The sequence below is a fragment of the Acinonyx jubatus genome, chromosome A2 (assembly GCF_027475565.1).
Source record: "Acinonyx jubatus isolate Ajub_Pintada_27869175 chromosome A2, VMU_Ajub_asm_v1.0, whole genome shotgun sequence".
Lineage (NCBI taxonomy): Eukaryota > Metazoa > Chordata > Mammalia > Carnivora > Felidae > Acinonyx > Acinonyx jubatus.
Genome location: NC_069383.1, coordinates 139,793,422 through 139,814,297, shown reverse-complemented (window position 1 = coordinate 139,814,297; position 20,876 = coordinate 139,793,422). Strand labels below are relative to the sequence as shown.

At 43.4% G+C, this 20,876-nt stretch overlaps 1 protein-coding gene across 13 annotated transcripts in view; it reads left to right on the top strand.

The window, feature by feature from the left end:
• PXK (PX domain containing serine/threonine kinase like) overlaps nucleotides 1–20,511 on the top strand; it is a 73,958-nt gene extending 53,447 nt beyond the window's left edge. For 4 of the 13 annotated variants that reach the window (XM_027039081.2, XM_027039079.2, XM_027039093.2 and 1 more), the window contains 6 exons: nucleotides 224–272; nucleotides 5,539–5,616; nucleotides 6,150–6,236; nucleotides 6,692–6,761; nucleotides 9,415–9,477; nucleotides 19,236–20,511. In XM_027039081.2, coding sequence (XP_026894882.1) covers nucleotides 224–272; nucleotides 5,539–5,616; nucleotides 6,150–6,236; nucleotides 6,692–6,761; nucleotides 9,415–9,477; nucleotides 19,236–19,441 — 553 coding nt within the window. In that variant the 3' untranslated portion in view covers nucleotides 19,442–20,511. The other 9 variants (XM_027039095.2, XM_027039094.2, XM_027039084.2 and 6 more) reach the window with 9 other exon arrangements.
• Nucleotides 20,512–20,876: the final 365 nt, after the last annotated feature.

Genomic DNA, 20,876 nt, shown 5'->3' with positions numbered 1-20,876 from the left:
AGGGGCAGCGGGGGTGGGGGAGGAGGTTCTGAGGTTTTTCCGAGGTCAGCCTGGGTGGCCTGTAAACTCCTTTGAGTTTGTTGATAAGCATGAACAAACTGGTAGATTGGGCCAGGGCTGAGAGATGTGGTGGGAACCTCATGGGCTAAAGATGTCTCATTCCATTTTGATCTGAGAGGACACCTGGCTTATGAAAACTTTTTTTTATTTCTTTTCTTTACAGGTTATTCAGTGATGTTTTACTAACCACTTCTGAAAAGCCACAGTTTAAGGTAAAGCAAATCGTATCATTTTTTTGGTTTGTGACATATATGAGTTGATTTTGAAACTTCGTGCTTTTAAAAAAATTATTGAGGTAGAACATGACGATTCGATATTTGTGTACATTATGAAATGATCACCAACCCTAGTTAACATCTATCGCTATATATAGTTTTCTTGTGGTGAGAACTTTTAAGATTTAGTCCCAGCAACTCTCAACTATACAATACATTAATAATAGTCACCATGCTATACATTATATCCCATGACTTACTCATTCTGGAACTGGAAATTTGTACCTTTTGGCCCCTTCACCCATTTCATCTGCCCCCTACCCCCTCCCCAGCCCTGGCAAGTCTGTTCTTTGTCAACAATCTGTCCTCTATGAGTTTGGGTTTTGTTTTGTTTTGTTTTGTTTTTAGATTCCACATATAGGTGAGATCATATGGTATTTGTCTTTCTCTGACTTATTTCACTTAGCATAATACCACAAAGCTCCATTCATGTTGTTGTAGATAGAAGGATTTCTTTCTTCTTTTTTATGGTTGAGTAATATTCCATTGTATACACCCCCATTTTCTTTATCCATGCACCCATTGATGGACGCTTAGATTGTTTCCATATGTTGGCTATTGTAAATAATGCTGCAGTGAACATGGGAGTGTATATCTTTTCAATTTAGTGTTTTCATTTCCTTCAGATATATACCCAGGAGGGGAATTGCTGGATCATATGGTAGTTCTATTTTTAATTTTTTGACAAACCTCCATACTATTTTGCCTAGTGGCTGTACCAATTTACATCTCCACCAGTAATGTACAAGGTTTCTCTTTTCTGCACATCCTCATCAAAAGTTGTTATTTCTCAGGGCGCCTAGGCGACTCAGTCAGTTGAGCGTCCGACTTTGGCTCAGGTCATGATCTTGTGGTTCACGAGTTTGAACCCTGCATCAGTTCTGTGCTGACAGCGCAGAGCCTGGAGCCCGCTTCAGATTCTGTGTCTCCCTCTCTCTCTGCCTCTCCCCTGCTTGTACTCTGTCTCTCTCTCAAAAATAAATCAACATTAAAATTTTTTTAAAAGTTTTCTCTCATCTTTTTGATAATAGCCATTGTAACAGATGTGAAGTGATACCTCTTGTGGTTTTGATTTGCATTTGCAGGATGATTAGTGATGTTGAGCACCTTTTCATTACCTGTTGGCCATTTGTATGTCAAGTTAGTGCTTTTTTAAAGCGAACAAAAGAAGGTACAATATTTTTTTATTGGCATATAGTTAACATACCATATCCTCTTATTTTGCATACATCAAAGTGATTTGATATTTTTACTTTTTTTTTCCTTTTTTCTTTAAAGAGAGTGCGAGCAGGGGAGAGGGACAGAGGGAGAATTTTTTTTTTTTTTTTTTAATGTTTATTATTTTGAGAGAGGGAGAGAGAGAGTGTACATGTGCACAAGCCAGGGGAGGACAGAGGGAGAGGGAGAGACAGAATCCTGAGCAAAATCCATGGTCAGCATGGTACCCAATGCAGAGCTTGATGTCACAACTGTGAGATCATGACCTGAGCCAAAAGAGTCAAGCTTAACTGACTGAGCCACCTAGGCGCCCGATATTTTTATACGTTATGAAATGATCCCCATGATAAGTCTAGTTGCCATCTTTTACCACACAAAGTTATTAAAATATTATTGACTGTATTCCCTATGCTGTATATTATATACCCATGACTTACTTATTTTACCTAAACTTACTTAGTTTAGGTACAGTATTTATAATAGTGAATATTTGAAAACAATCATAATGTTTTACAATTAGGGAATAGTTTAATAATTATGGTACATCTGTTTAATAAAATGTTTTTTATCTAATAAAAGTAAATTTTATTTATTTATTTACTGTTTATTTATTTTTGAGAGAGAGTGTGAGCAGGGGAGGGGCAGAGAGAGAGGGAAACACAGTATCTGAAGCAGGCTCCAGGTTCTGGGCTGTCAGCACAGAACCCAGTGTGGGGGCCTGAACCCATGAGCTGTGAGATCATGACCTGAGCCAAAGCCAGTCGCTTAACTGACTGAGCCATCTAGGTGCCCCCAAAAGTCAAACTTATAAAGACATGTAGTAGCACGAAAAATGATTATTTGGGCTTAGGGGGAAAAAGCAGGATATAAAATACAATGTGTGAATACCTGTGTCAAAAAAAAAAAAAAAAAGGAATATTTGTGTCTAGAGAAAGGCAGGAAGGAAATATCCTGGGAAGTAGCAGTGTTGTGTAGTATCATGGAGAGAAAAAGCTCAGGTTGATGCCTTACTGTGCTTTTTTCATACCAGCCATTAATCTGAGGCTGGTTTTCTCAGACATGACATTTGACATTTTGGGCCAGATGGTTGTTTGCTGTGGGGGGCTGTCCTGTGCATTGTTGGAGGTTAAGCAACATCACTGGCCTGTACCCACTGGATGTGAGCAGTACTTCCACCCCACACATTGTGACAATAAAAAAGGTCTCCAAAAATTGTCCAGTGTCCCCTGGAGAGAGGAGGGGTCAAGACTACCCCCATTTGAGATCCAGTCATCTATGGGCCTAATCTTTGAGTTGATGTTTACTCAGTGTGTACAGTTGATGAGTAACACCTGTTTATTGTCCTTGGTCAACTGAGATGATCTATGTGAGTGCCTGGTTCAGGGCCTGGCTCTCCTCAGTGCTCATGGTTGAGTTTGCTTTGGGCAGTAGAATGAAGGCTGATTCTTTCTCCTCTCCATATTCTAAAAGAAAATTTAATACTATTATTAAATTCAATTTAGGAAAAACAATGGGATCAGGAGATTGTACAGGAGAGGAAGAAGCTTTCCTCTGTCCTGTTTTTTGCCAGTCCGAGGAGTTCCAACAAAAACAGCTTATTTGGATCTGAAGTAGGAAAGAAAAACTCTTAAGTTCTTCTCTTCTTCACTGAAACTCCTCAGGAAATATATTCAGCCTTGTAAATAAACATGTTCTTCCAAGCCCTGAAAGTCCAGCCCAGGATTATTATTAGACCTTGTTCTTTCTCTGAATCAGAGCATCTGTGCAGCAATGACAACGTGATTTTAAAAACCAAGGTTAATTTCTTGTATGTGCACTTTTTTTCTGGAAAGAGACACAAGAAACTGGTGACATCGGTTGCCTCCATAAAGGAGAACTAGGTGGCAGACTTCTTACTGTGTATGTACCCTTTCATATCTTTGAATTTTGAACGCTATTACCTACTCAAACATTTTTTAAAAGAATAATAGAGACAAAAAAGTTCAATGTGATCCAGGTGTCTTGTTTCCCAGGCCTGAGCTCCTTGTGGCTTGAGAAACTAATAAATTAAGAGATGACAGGCTCAGAAGCATACCAGGTACCAGGCTATAGTTAAGAGCATCTTCTGGCAGGAAAAAGTTTACTCTTGGGAAATTTAGAAAGTAAATCTTTCACAGAGAAAATTCCTCTGAAGTTACAAAATAGTAAAATATTATAATTACTTGAATTTGTGTGTGTGTGTGTTCGTTCCAATAAGCTGTATATGTTTTTTATTTTTTATTATAAGTGTACAGTTGAGTAGTGTTAACTGTATTTACATTTGTTGTGTAACATATCCCTGGAATGTTTTTATCTTGCTAACTGAAACCCAAGACCCATCAAACAACTCCCTGTTAACCCATCCCCAGCCCTTGGCAAATACAATTCTACTCTCAGCTTCTAGGACTTTGACTATTTCAGATACCTCATATGAAGCACACAGTATTTGTTCTTTTGTGACTGGCTTATTTCAGTCATGTCCTTTAGGTTCATCAATGTTGTAGCATGTGACAGGATTTCCTTCTTTTTAAAGGCTGAATACTATTCCACTGTGTGTCTTAACCACATTTTGTTTCGCCATTCCTCTGTTGGTGGACATTGAGGCATTTTTTACCTCTTGGCTATTGTGGATAATGCTGCAATGCACTTGCTTTCAATTTTAAGATCCTGCTTTCAATTCTTTTGGATATGTATACCGAGAAGTGGCATTGCTGGATCGTATGGTAATTCCGTTTTTAGTTTTTTGGGAACCTCCATGCTGTCTTCCACAGCAGCTGCACCATTTTACATTCCTACCATCAGTGTGGTGGGACTCCGATTTTTCCACATCCTTGCCAACACTCGTTATTTTCTGTTGGTTTTGGTGGTGACCATCCTATGTGTATGAGGTGAGATCTCATCATGGTTTTCTTTTACAGCCCTCTAATGATGAGAGGTGTTGATTAATCTTTTCGTATACTTGTTGGCCATTTGTAAACCTTTGGAGAAATGTCTCTTCAGGCCCTTGACCCATTTTTTTCCCCTTAGATTTTCTGATCTTTTTTTTTTTTTTCAGCTTTATTCTAGTGTAATCTATTTTTTTGTGACAAATCCATTTTTTAGTTGGGTTGCTTTTGTTGTTGTTGAGTTTTAAGAGTTCTTTATATATTTTGGCTCTTAATCCCTTATGAAATATAGGATTTCCAGTGATTTTCTCCCATTCCATAGGTTCCTTTTTACTCTGTTGATTGTTTCCTTTGATGTGCAGAAGTTTCTAAAAAGTTCCATCTGTCTGTCTCTGCTTTTCTTGCCTTTGCTCTTGGTGTCTCGTCCAAAATCACTGTCAAATCCAGTGTCATGAAGCTTTTTTTTTGTTCTTGGACTTTTATACTTTTAGGTCGTTAATCCAATTTTGAGTTAATTTTTGCATATAGTATAAGGTAGGGGTCCAGGTTCATTCTTTTACATGTAGATATTCAATTTTCCCAGCAGCATTTATTGAAGACACTGTCTTTTCTCTACTATGCCCCTTCTGGCACCCTAGTCAAAGATCATTTGACTGTACACATGAGGGTTTATTTCTAGGCTATTCTGTCTCTTTGGTTTGTGTATCTGTCTTTAAGCCTGTATAACATTATTTTGATTTGTGTAGTTTTGTATTATATTTTGAAATCAAGAAATGTGGTGCTTCCAATTTTGGTCTTTTTTTTTCAAGATGGTTTTGGCAATTTGGAGTCCCTTGAGTATTACTTGAATTACTTGAAACATGTTTATTTGTGCATTTTATATATTGCTTAAAAATGGTAATGAGGTAAGCATGATGGGGATGCCAGAGGTGTTCAGGATAGTATTCAAGTGGGTATTTTGTAACTGATTTTATTCCAGATGCCCTCCTTCATGATAACCAACTGCTCCTTTATCAAAACCAGGACTTGAGAACATCTCTGGCCATTTAACTCAGTGGATTATGTACTTTTTCTTCTTTCAGATTCCCACAAAGTTAAAAGAGGCATTGAGAATTGCCAAAGAATGTATAGAAAAAAGACTAATTGAAGAACAGAAGCAGGTAAATTGCTAGTAGTTCCTTACTGTTTTTTCATCTTTCAGTTTTCACATCCTGAGCCATAGTATTCACAGTGACTTACTTTTGACTGGCTGTTCATTCCATAAACATTTCTTGCATCCCCACTCTGAACTGGACTCTGTGCTCAATGCTGTGAGAGAGCCAGATGCTTCACAGTCCTTCCCTCAAGGTGATCAGCTTATGGGGAAAACAAACATGCCTATAAAGGGTGGTCAGCATTTCTGATTGGGGCAGGCAGTATGGTGGTGGGGCACATGTGGTCTTTACTCTAAAAGTGCTAGGAGCCACACTTGTCTTCTATAGAAGAGGGAAAGGCAGGAAGGAACGGGGAAAAATGGAAAAGGTCTTCATCTTCTGGCATACTCTTTTCCCAGACATCCAGACCCAAGCTTGGAGGCAGACAGGCTGAGCAAGGAAAGAATTTTCATCCAAATAATTTGATTTGGCAAAAGTTGTTAGAGATTTTCATTAACATAGGATATACTTACTTTGTGGTGAATTGTGGTCTCTTAAAGATTCACCAGCATCGAAGACTGACAAGAGCCCAGTCTCACCATGGATCTGAAGAAGAGAGGAAAAAGAGAAAGATTTTAGCTCGAAAGGTAAGCCTGATGTCTCTGAATTCTCTCTGTGAATTCTTGACTACATGTGAAGAAAGTTCTTAGGTTAATAGTGCATGTTTAGTTAAAGACAAGATTTTGTGCTATGTCTCCTTGAAAGCTAAAACTAGTTCCAGATGACTGGTTTGCAGCTTTTAAAAAAGAGCCATATAATATCAGCAGAGAAATGGACCATATAGTTTCCTGGCTTGCTGGGCTGATTACAGCCTAATGTAATTGAGGAGAATGACTGGCTTGAGAAAGTACACTCAGCTTTCTTGGTTTTGTTCCCCCTTTGTTTGTGGCTTGTGGCTTCTTAACTGTATTAAGTTATGAGGTCAGATATGACCTTGTATGTAGCTAGTTTAACTTTGTGCCTGGAAAATATTTGTATTCTAACTCTCAGCTTCAGTGTGTTTATGCTTTACTTTTCCCCATCTCTCTTTTATTTTTAAAAGAAGTCAAAACGGTCTGCTGTTGAAAATAGTGAAGAGTATTCAGCAAAATATAGCAACTCCAATAATTCAGGTAACTGGTTAAAGATTATCGTGGGGCCCTAGGACCCAAAGGTCAGGACTTGGAGTCGTTTTTGGTTTCTGGTGGCCAGAGACTGGGCAGTGTAGGGAACAGAAGAACCTTGCCCCTAGTGAAGGATTGTGACAACATGCAAGGGCTCACAGGACTCAAGTGCTGGAAGAATCCTCTGAGGTTATGGGGTAACACAGCCTCCTCATTGATAGTGAGACTTGATCAACCAAAGATGAGCATTAGCCATGGTTGAAAAACCAATCCAACTTACAATACAAGGCCTCCTGTTTGTCAGTAGAACCTGCATGAACAGAAACAACCCTGAATCCTGCCCTGTACTTCAGTCCCCACATGGTGGGAGGATGTGCCCTCATATGTGGGTTAAGGAATGGACTCAACGGTGTGTGGGGATGGCAAGAAGCATCCTTCCAGAAGGACTGTGGTGGTACAGAGAGGACTATCCTGGACTGGCAGTCCTAGCTGTCACTCCTGGTGACCCCTTGCCCAGCCCTGCTGGCCTTGGGCCTTAATGTCTCCATCTTTGGAAATCAGAGCCAGATTAAATGATCCCTTGGAGACTGCCAGTTCTTCCACCTTATGCACTTTTTGAATCTTTTTTTTTCCCCCTTCCACCTTACGCATGTATCCGAGGTAGAGTTCCACATAGAGAAGGAAAGGCTTCATCTAACCCGAAGCAGCTTTGGCTTAGCCCGGAGGGCCAAGGAAAGGGGAGGTTTTGTTAGGTTCAGGGATAGCTGCATATACTTTCAGGCTGGAGAAGGGCCAAGCAGAGAGAGAGAGAAGCTGAAGTTGTATGAGAGAATGGTAGGGGGCTGGAAGGCCAAGAGGTTAGCCGCAGGACCCCAACTGTCAGTCTCACCAGGGAGGAAGCCCATCCATCTCTTCTGGGATGTAGGAGCCAGGAGGGCTGGGTGAAGAGGCAGAGACATTTAAAAATAGAAGGAAGGGAGGACATCGAGGGTGTTCCCAACTCATGCCTTCTCAGGTCTCTGCACAGTCAGTGAGGAGATGGCTGTCAGGGAGCACAGGACCTGAAGGCCAGACCGGACCAGCCAAAGCCAGAGATCACAGGCAGTGTGGGAGGGGCTGGAAGTTGGGAGAGTTGGGCTGGAAGTCACCCACTCCAGGAAGAGGGGAGAATGTGCTGATACCACTGCCTGTAGCGTTCAGCCGCCACAGAAGGGAGGAGAGGCGGGAAGCCCCAGTGAGGATGAAGGCCTGCTTCTCAGATACAGCAGCTGCTGTGGCTGGCGGGTAATTCCAGAGCTGGAGGTCTCTTTTCTCCATGGTTGATGCAACAGACATGGGCCAGTCTTTGTCATCATTAGGCTGAAACTCATGTCTCCAACCAGCATGTCTGACAGACATTCTGTCCAGCAACTAATTTTTTCCAAGCAGAGAAAGCCTGGCTCAGGGTCCTCCACCTTCCCGAGGCCCGGCCTGCCTGCAAGGTTCTGGGCCGGATGCAGCCAGATGAGATTCCAAGGACTCCAAGACCCCACCGCACCCTCAAGGTGTTCAGGAAAGCCAAGTAGCAGTTGGCAGAAATGTAAACATTATCTCCAGACCCCACCGGAATCACAGATTCGGTCTTTTCCCCTTTAAAATCTATGTTAGCACAACAAAGCATTGGGAAGACAGGAAGGGTTGGGTTTTGCCTCCTTTTTCAGTAAAACGCCTCTCATATTTAAACAGGGTGGTGAGAGCATATTGTGAATAGTGAAAAGCCACTCGGCTTGAGGGAGGTGCGGTTTAATTCAGACATTTTTCCTCATGCCCAGCGTCCATGCCATGTCCAACCTGTCCTGTGGGCAGTGGGTGAGGTGATGGTTGGAGGCTTCTCAGGGACATGATCACAGCCACCCCTGGAGCCTCGGTTAACCCTTCCATAGGACCTCTGTGTCAGGGGGCAGCCTTCATGTTGCCACAGAAGGGCTTATGTAGGAGCCTCTATCTGCTTATTGGGCCACTTCTATGTCAGGCCAGGAGGATATTCTCTGGAGACTTCTGAGCAGTGGGGAGATGCTGAGAACTTGAGAATATGGGGAATATGCATATTGTTTTAATGTAAATAATGGTATTTGCTGGATTTCAGCTAAGAAGAGGCCTGGGAGACCCACACACTGAATAGGCTGACCCTACCTAATTGATAAAATGGAACTTCTACAGAGAGCATTGCTAGGTGGATGCTGTGGGGAACTCTCACTTCCTTTGGAGAGGCCTCCACTGGACTGCTCTGTCCCTCTCTGTCTCTCTCTGTCCCCTGTATTGCTTGTGGCCATTGTCATTTGGCATTCATTATCCAGGGACAGAAGCTGGGTCAGGAAAAGATACTACAGCCAACTGCACAAGTTGTTGACAGCTCAAAGTTGTTTTCAACCAGGCAGAGTATGGGGAGCAGTGGGTGGCAAGGAGCCTTCAGTGGCCTGGGGAGGAAGCATGCCCTACACAGCAGTGATAGCCTGTGGTCACTGAGTCCAGCCTCTGAATTCCCTGTCCCCCCTCATCTTTTACCATAAGGCCCACCCACTAAGCCACGTGCAGATTCTCAGGCAATGGTGGGTCCCAGCTCAGGCCAGATTCCAGGTGTCTGTCTTTGTCCCCATGAGGGTTTCTCTGTGTTTTCTCTTAGCAGGATCTGGGGCCAGCTCACCTCTCACATCCCCGTCATCACCGACTCCACCCTCTACAGCAGGTGAGTGATGGAGGCAAAGTAACCCTCTGCCATCCTCTGACCCAGCAGGAGGAGGAATGGGGCCCTTTCTCTTCCTGCCTGGGCCCAAGCGTGTCAGGGGTCAGACAGTACCTGCCTCCTCCAGAGAAAGCAGTGGGACTGCAAATTGGAAGAGCTGAGGGTCTAGATTTCCAAATTCAGACTTCACAGGGAGTGGAATAGTTGATTTCAGAGGCAGTAGCCACCCTCTGCTTCTAGCCAGCTCTCTTGCTGAAAAGCCTCACGCAGGGCTCCTCTGATCAGAGCTCGCCTCGGTACATGCTGAGCTGAACAAAACAGTTGCTCTGCTGCCCAGGCGCCTTGTTCTGCCAGAGCTGTCTCTTCAGGGAGCCCAGCCACAATGTCTGTGTGGTCACAGAGCAGAACTGGTGAGATGCCCAGGTGTGGGAGTGACCTAACCACCGAACTTCTGATTTCCCGATAACTGTTGGTGCTCTGTTCTGCTCTGTAACACGTTTAGTCCTGGGAATATTTTTGTGGCCTTTGTTTTGCCTTTGTGAATTAAATCAGATTACGATGATTTTTGTTTGAAAAATGTAGAAAGAATTTATCTTGGGGAATATTTATAAAAATAATCTCCAATTTCGTGAAATAGTCTCATGATGCTCTTTCCCTCTTTCCTATTTGAACTAATATCTCTTCCCTGACCATTTTGCTAGCCTCATAAAAACACATTGGGAAACCAGTCATATTTCTTTTCACTTCTTAAAGGAACCAGATGTTTTCGATGTCAGAGGAGCTGGTTCTGCCATTCAGAGCTTGTCAGCTGTGCATGGAAGAGTTGCTGCAGCTGTCTGAAGGGAGGGTCATTGCCTGGGCTTGATTTATGAGCTGACAGTTCCATGTTCATCAAGGATTAAGGCAGCACCCAGGAGCTATCAAGAGCATTACCCATCTGCTCTCAAATACTTCTAATTGACCTTCTTAGGAAAATGACAAGCAAGCATAAAGGGAATAGTTTACAAACTTCTGCTATAAGAGTGTACAAACTTCTTACTCAGCTTACTTCTGGCTGGTGGGTCTCTCCTCTTGCTGACCGAGGATGGTTACTGGTGGTTTGCTGGGGAATGCTCTGGGCCAGGACCCGTTTTGAGGAGCCAAGTACCTGGCTCGTGGGAATGATCATTCTTTTCCCTGGCTGACTTTGTCAGCAGATTTTACAAGAAAGCCCCCAAATATTGATCAAGGGAGAATCTCGTCTTTTCCGTCTTGTGTAGGGGTGAGTTGTATAGGCTGGTCAGAAATTTCTGGAGCTCCACTGCCCAGATCATGTTGAACCATTTTCTGGAAGAAAGGATATTAATTTCATACCCCTTAGACATTTGAAGGAAATTGGAGAGAATGAATAGTGAGAACCCATAAACCCTTTAACATATAAGGTGTCTCTTTAATCATATTGAACATCTACTGTATGCATTACGTATAGTCCTGGGAAGTTAACTGCCAGTTCTCATTTTTAAATGCCTCAGGGAATTCTCCATCTATATGGATTTTTTTTTTCATGAATCCTCTGATTTACCTGTGTTTTGAATGGGAGCTATCTCATATTGTAGCAGGTTTGAATGAGATGAGGGAATTTTCAGAAGGAGAGAAGAAAAAGGGGGAATTTTTGGTAATGAGAGTCAATGTTGGAAAACCTTGAGGTGAGTGGGAGTGGTAGGGGGCGTTACTGTGAATTTTGATCGTACCTATTCTGAAAGGGAGTTGTGAGGATCGAGAGGGAAAAATATGTGAGGCCCCAAGCACAAAGCCTGGCACAAGTGATAAGTTCCCAGCAAATACTGGCTCCTTTCCTTTATCTCCTTTAACGTTTTGTTGATGAAATTAGCAACTCAGCCCTAAAGACTGTACTCTGACCTCTGCTGGGCACTTATTGTAATGCATCTCTTAAAAATGAGAACTAGCCTTTGCCTGTCAACCCAGCATTTCTGGCCTTGAACAATGAATTTATTCATTATTTATGATGCATTTAGTGAGGGGCTGAAATGTGCTGGGCACTGTGGTTGGCCCTGGCTTACAGGGACAAATAGACAGGGACCTAGCTCATGTGGAGTCGCATTTCTAGAGCCTCTCAAGAGCTCCAAAATGATAGACATAATTAAGCAAATGCTTTCCTTGAGGTCCAACCATGGTAATTTTCTTTTTTTTTCTCCCAATATTTACCCTCCTTCAATAGAGAATCTCCCCCTGAAAATCTAGTCCTCCAGCAAGCAGCGTCCCAAGCTTCTGTGCTCTGTGAGGCATGAGGGAGCCACAAACACGTAGTAGCTTCATGCAGCTGTGCCCATGGCTGATGCTCCGTAAATCCTTGTTGCTGGATTTGCTTGGGCTTGCTCTGCCTTCAGGGCCTCTGCTGGGACAGAGCAGACTCCCAGCCTAGGGTGGCATCTTCTGGCTGGTCAGCCCCCTGCTTAGACTGGCCCCTCCTTCCAGGACAGGAGGCCAGGCTTCTCCAGTGGGCTCATCTTTCTCGTTGCCTCTCTGCACTGTCTGTCTTGTTGCTGGAATCACATTTGCTCTAATCTATATGGCTTTACTTCTAGGCTAAGGTAATGGTTAAAAAAAAAAATGGCATGCTTACCTGGGAACCAAGTCAAGGATAGGTCTTCTAGCTTTATGATCAAATGCAATTTTCTCAAGAAAGGAAGGAAAAATCTTCACTTTCAAGGGCTAGTATTAAAAAAAGTATTCTTGCTCAAGGTAGCATCTCAAAAACACAATCTGGGAGCCCCTTGGGAAGGAACTACACCTCAGGCCGGGGAACCTAAACTGAAGGGCGAACACTTGCTAGTTCTGGGACCTTGAACCAGACTGTTGGCCTCCCTGCGCTTCAGGTGTTCCCATGTGTCAGTGAGGATAATGACAGTGCCTGCCTATGGGAGTTATTACAAAGTTCCAGAGCATTTCCTGGGTGTGGGGTTAGAACAGCACTGGGTGTATGGTAATCCCTCGGTACACTGTTCCTTACTGGGACGCCTTGGATGAGTCATTTTCCATGTCTAGGTATTGTTTACCTCATCTGTCAAAGGCAAAAAATGTGGGAATTAAGAGGAGACCATCTCACGGTCCCTTCTAATCAAGCATAGTGTAAATCTACTGGGGGCCCTGTGTGCTCAACAATAGGTCAGCGTAGGCAAGTTCAGTTTGACTGCATTGCCTTCCTTCCTGAAAGTATCAGTTTTAAGCACATACATGACAGCGTAGGGTATTCTTAAGCCCTGTTACTTTTAGTATGGAGCAGAAGTGACAGATGTTTCTAAGCGAAGGAGTGTCACCCTCATGAGCTCTTTCCAACAATTGCGTAAGTATGGGGCCTCTCCCATTTCTTACTGCACCTGCCTGCCATGGAGCCTCTTGAGGGATAAATATGTCCCTGAGTTTGGTGGTGATTCCATTGCGAGGGGTGGGATTCTCTAAAACTCTTGTGTTGGATCCTTATATTTTCGGTGAGAACATTCCTTTCTTTTCTGCTAAAGGTTATGCTCCCTACCTCTGGACAGTCACTCTTTCAAGAGCTTTAAAATTCTTTATCCTGACTTTTTTCATGGTAAATATCACCAACTCGTGTTTACACTCTGTATTCATAGAAATGAGTGGTTTAGAAGATCCAAATCTCCATACACACCGGATTTGGGAAAGCTAAGTAAAGCAGGAGACCCTACATTATTGTTGTTTTTAATAATTGTATCTAACATATTGTAGGCACTTATTTTGTGCTAGGCACTGTTCTAAGTGATTTACAGTCGTTGTTTTAATCCTTATGAATACCTTCCTATCCAAAGAGAGTAGTTTCTACTATAGCTCCATTTTAAAGACACCGAAGCAGAGGCTCTAGTGAGGTGACAGACTTTGACCAAGGTCACACAAGCGGGGGGTGCTAGAGCCAGGATCCAAACTTGCTTCTGTCTTTGCTCTTTTACCCCTACCAGTTTTCATCAGGTGCCTGTTCCCTTGGGTGCACTGCAGGGTGCTGTTAAATATTGACCAGTGGCAGGAAAAGAACCCTGAAAGTGGAGTCGGAAAACCCTGGCTGTGGGTCTGCCACTTCCCAGCTGTGACCTTGGACAAGTAATTTCCATTCTTTGAAGCTGTCTTTTAAAGGAATTCCTAATCTGTATTAGGTAACGTGCAAAAACAAAGCTTTATAAGCAGTAAAGTACTACCAAGCATAAGCTATAAATGCCCTGCAAGATAATTCTAGTCCTTCATGCTTGCAGCTTATAATTTAAAGTAATAATTTTGAGGAGAGAGCTGGCAATTTATAGAAAACTCGGTGTGTAAGAAAGAGTGGAGAGAGAGAAGTTTCATATCTGGAGATCTGGAGGAGGGAAAACAGAGCCTTATGGGCACAAAGTGACCAGAAGCTTAAATAATAGGAAGGATGGTTAAGAATAAATGAGGCACACACACAAAAAATGTATTTATTGAGAATGTTGGAGTTTCCAGAATTTGTCTAGCCAGGTTAAAGTCTGAAACCCAATCTAGGCTCAGAATCCATGTCTCTGGCCATAAGAATTGCCCCCTTTTCTTTTCTTTCTTTTTTTTTTTTTTAATTTTTTAAATGTTTATTTATTTTTGAGACAGAGGGAGACAGAGCGCGAGTGGGGGTGGGGCAGAGAGAGAGAGGGAGACACAGAATCTGAAACAGGCTCCAGGCTCCGAGCTGTCAGCACAGAGCCTGATGCAGGGCTCAAACCCACAAGCCGTGAGATGATGACCTGAGCCGAAGTCGGATGCTTAACTGACTGAGCCACCCAGGCGCCCCACGAATTGCCCCCTTTTCTAAAGACCTACACATACACAAAGCAGTTCCCATCTTTGGGATGAACAGCTCTGCCTGCAGCGTTTCTCTGAAGAGTGTGTTGGCTCTGCTCTCCCGCCCTCTTAGTCTCCCTCCCCCACTTCCCAGCCCAAGCGTGTAAGCTCCTCCCTTGAGCCGTGGGCTGGTTCAGGTGGAAGTGGCACAGGACAGTATCCCCGGCGTCCTCCCAGAGCTGTCCCACGTGAGTGGTCAGTCTGCCCAGCCCCTCATGGGCCTCATTTCTCAGCCCCTCCACAGACAAAGGGATTTTCCTCTGGACAGTAGGGCACATTGGTTCATCAGGAACTCTGGGATTCCCTGTCAGGGAAGGCATTATCCTTCACATTTCGCCAGGAATCCAGTCAGTCAAAAGGAAGACAAGAACGTTTGTCTTGCTTTTTTTCTTTTTAATGGTTTCATGGCCTAAAGTAAGCAAATGCCACTCACTGACCAGTTCAGCCTGTAGAGCCCAGCTGCCTTCGGGGAGGGGCCTCTCATCCCTGGCCTGGAGCTCGCCTTAGACCTGCCCTGTGCTCCTGCTCTTCCCAACTTTAAAAAGACAGGTCTCCATTTTAGACTATGGAAGGCTTGGTTGGAAGAAAGTGGTAGACTTCTTGGTAGACTGTCCTTATTTAGCAATAGAACTAATTGCATTTCCAGTACCCATTCCACTTTTCAGGCAGGGTAGAACCTTCACAGGTCTTCTGAAGTGAGCGTTGTAAACAAAAACAGCACCTAAGTGGCTCAGAAAAACAGAACAAAGAGTATGAAGAGGAAAATGACTCCCTGGTTGCTCTATTAGCATGTTTGCCATGTTCTAAAAAAGTCACAATCATGCTTACGAACCAGTGCGTTTTGCAGTTAAATATAGCCTAGTTTGGCAGTGAGAATAATAAGCATGTGATTCAAACTAATATTTTACTGTCTCTTACTATTTGATTAAATGACACTAAAAGCTGAATAATGACTTGTGTCCCCCTCTCTCTCCCTCTCTCTCTCTCTGTCTCTGTCTCTGTCTTTGCTGTTTTCAGTAGAGCATGCACCATTTTGAACGTGAATTTTCGGTAAAGTAAGCTATACTGATTTCTCTAACTTTAAAGATGCTCTGTTTCTGGATATGAAATGGGACCCAATGTATCTAGATCACTGAAGTGATAAACAAATGGGAAAGCAGATTTGAGATGATTTCCTTCTCTGAACACTTAAATGAAATGCAGCATCTTTAAAAAGCACCCAAGTGACTTCATTATTCATTTCATTTTCACCCTGACCTTCAAAATCTTCATTTCCCCTCTGATGGTAGTTTTAAAACACAGCCCTAAAACCTAAAAATCAACTGCATGGCATTTTGGCATATTTTAATTTCACAAAGCAGGGTCCCAAAGTCCTTGTGCAGCCAAAATATCGGTTCCTTATCACTCTGATGAAGGGAAAGAGTGTTAGCTGGTTGAGTTCTTGGTTACAGGAAGACAACTCACTGGCTTTTATAACTGGCAGTAGGGAAAAGTTCTTTTTTAAGCATCCCTAATAATTCTTGAGTTGAGACACGAGTGCAGCCTCCTCATCTATCTGAGGCAGAAGACAAAGGCAGTTGCCAAGAGCTGGGGGCTGCCTGCTTCCAGGGGGTCACTGCTGTCTGTTCTCTCTCGAGGGTAGCCAGCAGCTGTGGTGTTGGTCTGGTGGCCACGTGGCCTCCCCACTTCTATTTGTGGATCACAAAGGAATTCAGACCTACCAAGACCTGTAGACTGCCCACTGCTAAAACTGACCCCAAAGAAAGGGGATCCCCATATATCCTTCCCACGAGGCTGGTGAGGATGTTTCTGGCAAGACATTCTTTTCTGGGCCTAACATATGCTCTTCCTGCAACGGTCCATGGCCTGTTCCAGGGCCTCTGCTGGATTGCCGGGTTCCCATTAGTTTGGTGGATAGGATTCTGGGGAGGATAGAGTAGTTGATTTTTGGTCTTTTTGCTCAAGAGTAGGTAAGGTGGGAGAGAACTGGGTATAATTATAGATCAGCTGTTTTGGAGCATCCCTCATTCTGGGTTTTTGCAGGCCAGTATTTTTCAAAGCTTGGTGAATTCAGTTAGCAACCAATCCAACATGGAATCTGCCTGGTCTTGTCTATGGCCTGGGGACAAGGGCTATCAGATAACCCGTGGTGGGGAGAGCTTGTTCCCATCTGAGGAGTCAGTGGCATTCAGGCATTAGGCAGTTGTTTCCAGGTTTGCCACAGGCCAAATAGCCAACTCTGAATTTGGCCCTTATTAATACTGCTAATTGTTAGAATGTATTATAGCTTAAGCCCCAACAAACCTTTAAAGGAAGCTTGTGAACTATAGAGAAGGCAAAAAGAAAAAGCCAAAAACCATGGTAGGGCTTACAGTCAGAGACTGAGTCCCTGGTCTGTGTTCCTGCTTCCTCCAGCGTTGGCCTTCTGACTCCCAGACCTCCTCCCCACTTCCAGAGTGTTCTGATCTGGCAAGTTGAGGTCTGGCGTTGCCCTGATAGTACACGTCAAGATCTGCCCTGGTTATTGCAGGCCCAGTGAGGAAAAGTGGGCCTCGTGGGACATTAGGCCCTTTGGGATTGGTCCGGCCCTCCATGACCCTGCTCTTTACCATTGGATGAGTAGGTCATTTGCTTTACAAGCATGGGTTACTCTGTGGCACTTGGGACTATGTATTTATTTATGCTGCCTACATATTCTGAGAGATTCATTTAAAGTCCTAACAATCTCAGCCTTTACTTGGAAAATGAAGATCCATGTACTGAACATCACCTGCAACTCCCAAACTCTGGGATAGTGAATTTGCACTTTTAACTTTGAGTGCCTGGTGATGAAGCCAAAGTCAAGGGTTGGCTCCTTGTGAAGACCATGCAGATTTGTTCTGTGCCAAGAGGCAACCCATATCCAAGTCCAGCTGCTGAGGCCTGCCTCTAGCCTCCCAGAATTCTGGGCTAGAGGGGTAACTGGTCTCTGGATGGCCAGCTCTATGCCTTTATCAGAAAGAACTCAAGTGCTGTCGCAGCCCAGAGCCTGCCTTCTTTCTTGTAACCTGCAGTGACTCTTCTCCAGGGTCAAAGCACAAAGCTGGCAGGCAGAAACCCTGGAGCTCCTTGACATCAGGCCCTGAATGTCAAGTCCAGATTCTGCCGCCCTTTGCCGGTCATTGGGTAGTGCTGGGGGTTACTGTTGCCCGCTGACTCCTCCAGGCTCCCTCGGTGCTGCAGTTGAGTTCCAAGAGCCTTCAGAGACCATTTCCTCTCCTCCTGGTATTTCATCGGCCACTATCCAAAAACCCCCTTCAGAGGAATGCTTCTGTCACACACCGTCGCTGCTCTTCTCACCTCAGCAATCATTTGTGCATTTAAAGTCCTTTTTATCTTTGTAGCCCGGTAACATAAAGCTGGGAACATTTGTCCACAATCCACCGTGGCAGAGCACATAATAGAACTTCATTCATTAGTTGTTACTGTATGGAACCAAGGAGAATTACATTTTGTTCATTTGTCTGTATTTAATATTTATTTGTATTGCTGTACTTCCATTATTTGAGAATTCTAAGATTGCAGAGCATGAATGTGTGTATCTGTGTGATTCTTTTAATTTCAGCTGCCTTAGGTTTGGGCAAAAGATGTAAGGAAGGTAAGTGGTTTTCTATGAAATACAAGACTTTAACTGTTATGTGTCACATTTGATAAAAAGGATGCTCTTACCCAAGTATTTTATTGGTGATCCTGAAACACTCACCCATATAAATTCAAGTGGCAATTGGTATATTTATTTACCATCACAGCTCAGTAGCAGCTTAGGGGGGAAAACTACCTACCAGAATGTCTGGCTGGTGTAGCCCTAGGAGGGGCTGAGGGTAAGGCCAGAAAAAGATAGTGGAGTTACCGAGAGCTGCAAGGGTCACAGGAAATGGGCAACCAACTCTGTGGCACAAGCAAGTGCTTTAAGGAAGGTCTTTGGCTGTACTCCGTTTTTATTTTGTCCTAGGAGAATAATTCATTCATTGATTCAGAACTATAAAATTAAACTGCCAAATGTTCACATGCTTGGAAACTAAGGGGAAGTTTCAGATACGCTTCCAGTTTCCTTCTCCTTGCCCACTAGGGTAGAGTCTTTCCTGCTGCTTCAGCAAACATGTAGGGTTAGTGCAGCTCCATCCTGGCCCTGGGTTAGGCCACAGTGGAAGGAAGGGCGCTGAGGAAGATGCCTCCCTGAGAATACCATTGCCAGGGAGAGAGCCTGCTGCCCCCTGCTTCACTGTTAACGGTTACTCGCATTTTATATTTCTTTAATGCAGCCTAATAGGAAATGACTATTGGAGACAGATGGCCCTGGGGAGCCCATAACTCAGCCCCTCCTTGCCGAGAATCCAGTTTGTCATTTTACATTAAATCACATCCTTCAAATATTGTGTGTGCTGGCGCAGCTAAAGAAATGTTCATCCTTTATTAGTCACTGTTACTCAGGTAGCCCAACTCTGTGCATACAAATGTCTATCTTTACTTGCTAGCTCAGAGGTGGTGCTGCCCAGGACCTGGCTAAAGTAGCTAATGGAGCTTTTCTCTTGGGACCATTGCTAGAATTTGGAAATGGAGTTAGAGCCTCATATACCCAGAGAAAATGTCACTCTGCAGAGTTTCGTGTAATCTGTGATATTTGTTCAGTTTTTTCCCACATGACTATTACTGGGAGAAACGGCAACCTTTAATTACTTCCCCTTTGATGCTTGTAGCTTCCTTGTTCAGTATTTGAAAAAAAACATACAGCACTGGGTAATCTTGGTCCCTCTGAGGGAGAAACATTTGCAGTCTCCTCAAAGCTCGTTGCACCCAGGACCGAGCAGGAGCCTGTGTGCAGGGTGTTTGGAGATGATACTGACTGCGCGTTCTTTCCTCCGTAGGGATGTCCGCATTACCTCCACCGCCTCCGCCTCCGCCACCAGCAGCTCCCTTGCTTCCTGCGAGCACAGAGGCGCCTACACAGCTTCCGCCCCAGGCTGTGAATGGTGTGAGCCGAGGGGCCTTACTCAGCTCCATCCAGAATTTCCAAAAGGGAACTTTGAGGAAAGCCGAAACCTGTGATCACAGTGCTCCTAAGATCGGCTGAAGATTCATGTTTACACTTGGAGGGAAAAGTTCTTTATTTTTTCCTCCCACCTCCAGCCCCTACAGCACTCTTTTTCCGGATGAACAATTGCTGAGCCAGTAAAGCCACATACTGTTTTGCAGATGCTCATCTAAGAGGCTTCTCAAGAGGGAAATATCCAAGTAGAATAAAGTCAGGCTGGCGTTTCTGCCTTAAGAAATAATTCGCTCCTTTATTACCATTTTAAAGGAGTCTTGTTCATCCTCTAATGGGCATCTTTTGGGGGCAGCAGCATATTGGAGTCAACATTTGCACCAACTTAAGGAAATGGACAGAAAAACAATGACAATATTCACTCCCAGCAGTGAATGACCTTTGTGTTGCGATCCCTCCCATCCCATCAGACACTCCCAGAAATATTCCCCTCATAGTTCATTTCTCTATATAAAGCATTTTCTGGTTATTTCTTAGATTAATTCCCATTCTTGCTACTTTATTTCCTCTTAGACATTAACACCGTAGCCCACAGCATAGTTACGTCATGGAGTCAGAGAAGCAACTGAGTTCATTTTCCACTCAAATAGACGGGGCCAAGTCCATAACATTCTCTAGGTTCTAACAGGAATACTGCTGTGGTTACAGAACTCAGGGCTGCTAAGGCAACCACTCTAGACTCACGGTTCCTTTGAGTTTGAGTGTATTGAGACAGATGTTAACATCAGGAAAAGCTCTTGCCAATTAGAGGACCTTCTTAATCCTCAGCAATAAAGTTTAAGTTTGTGGTTGGGGGGGGTGGGTTACTATTACAACAAAAGTAAATTTGGCATCCATAGAAATCAGTTCTGATTTTTGAAAGATTTGTCCAAATATATCATTTTTTTAACATTACTCATTTATTAGATCCTTTATCCTACAATTTGCTTAAACCCTTAAATTGCACTTTAAAGGATTATAAGTAATCCATTTAAAAATTCAAATACACACATCAGTGTTGGTTACTATGCAGAGAGAATGTCATTGTGTATAGTTTCATTTAATCTGTGACAAATGTTCAGCTGTATTTTTTATTAAAATAAACTATGTCAAGAAAATGTGTTGTCTATAGCTTGGCTAGATATTGTAAGTGGGAATTTTTTGTGGGAGCTTTTAGAAACATAGATCCACAGTATTTCTAGTTTCCTTCCCAACTATCCTATGTCTGTTTCTTTTGTGTGCTATTTTCCCTCTTAATTACTAAAAGCTAACAATCCTGTCTTGCTATCTAAATTAGACACCACTTCTATGTTTCTAGAACTAACTTAAACCTGTCTTTTCTGTCTCAACTTCTAAAGAGGACAGCAGATGGCAAATGTCTGGTTTTTTGCCATGGGAAGAATACCTGACAGGAATTTTGGTTTAATTTTGATGGGAACCCTAATAGAATTGGACATTTGAAGGGTCTGTGGACAAGTTCCTG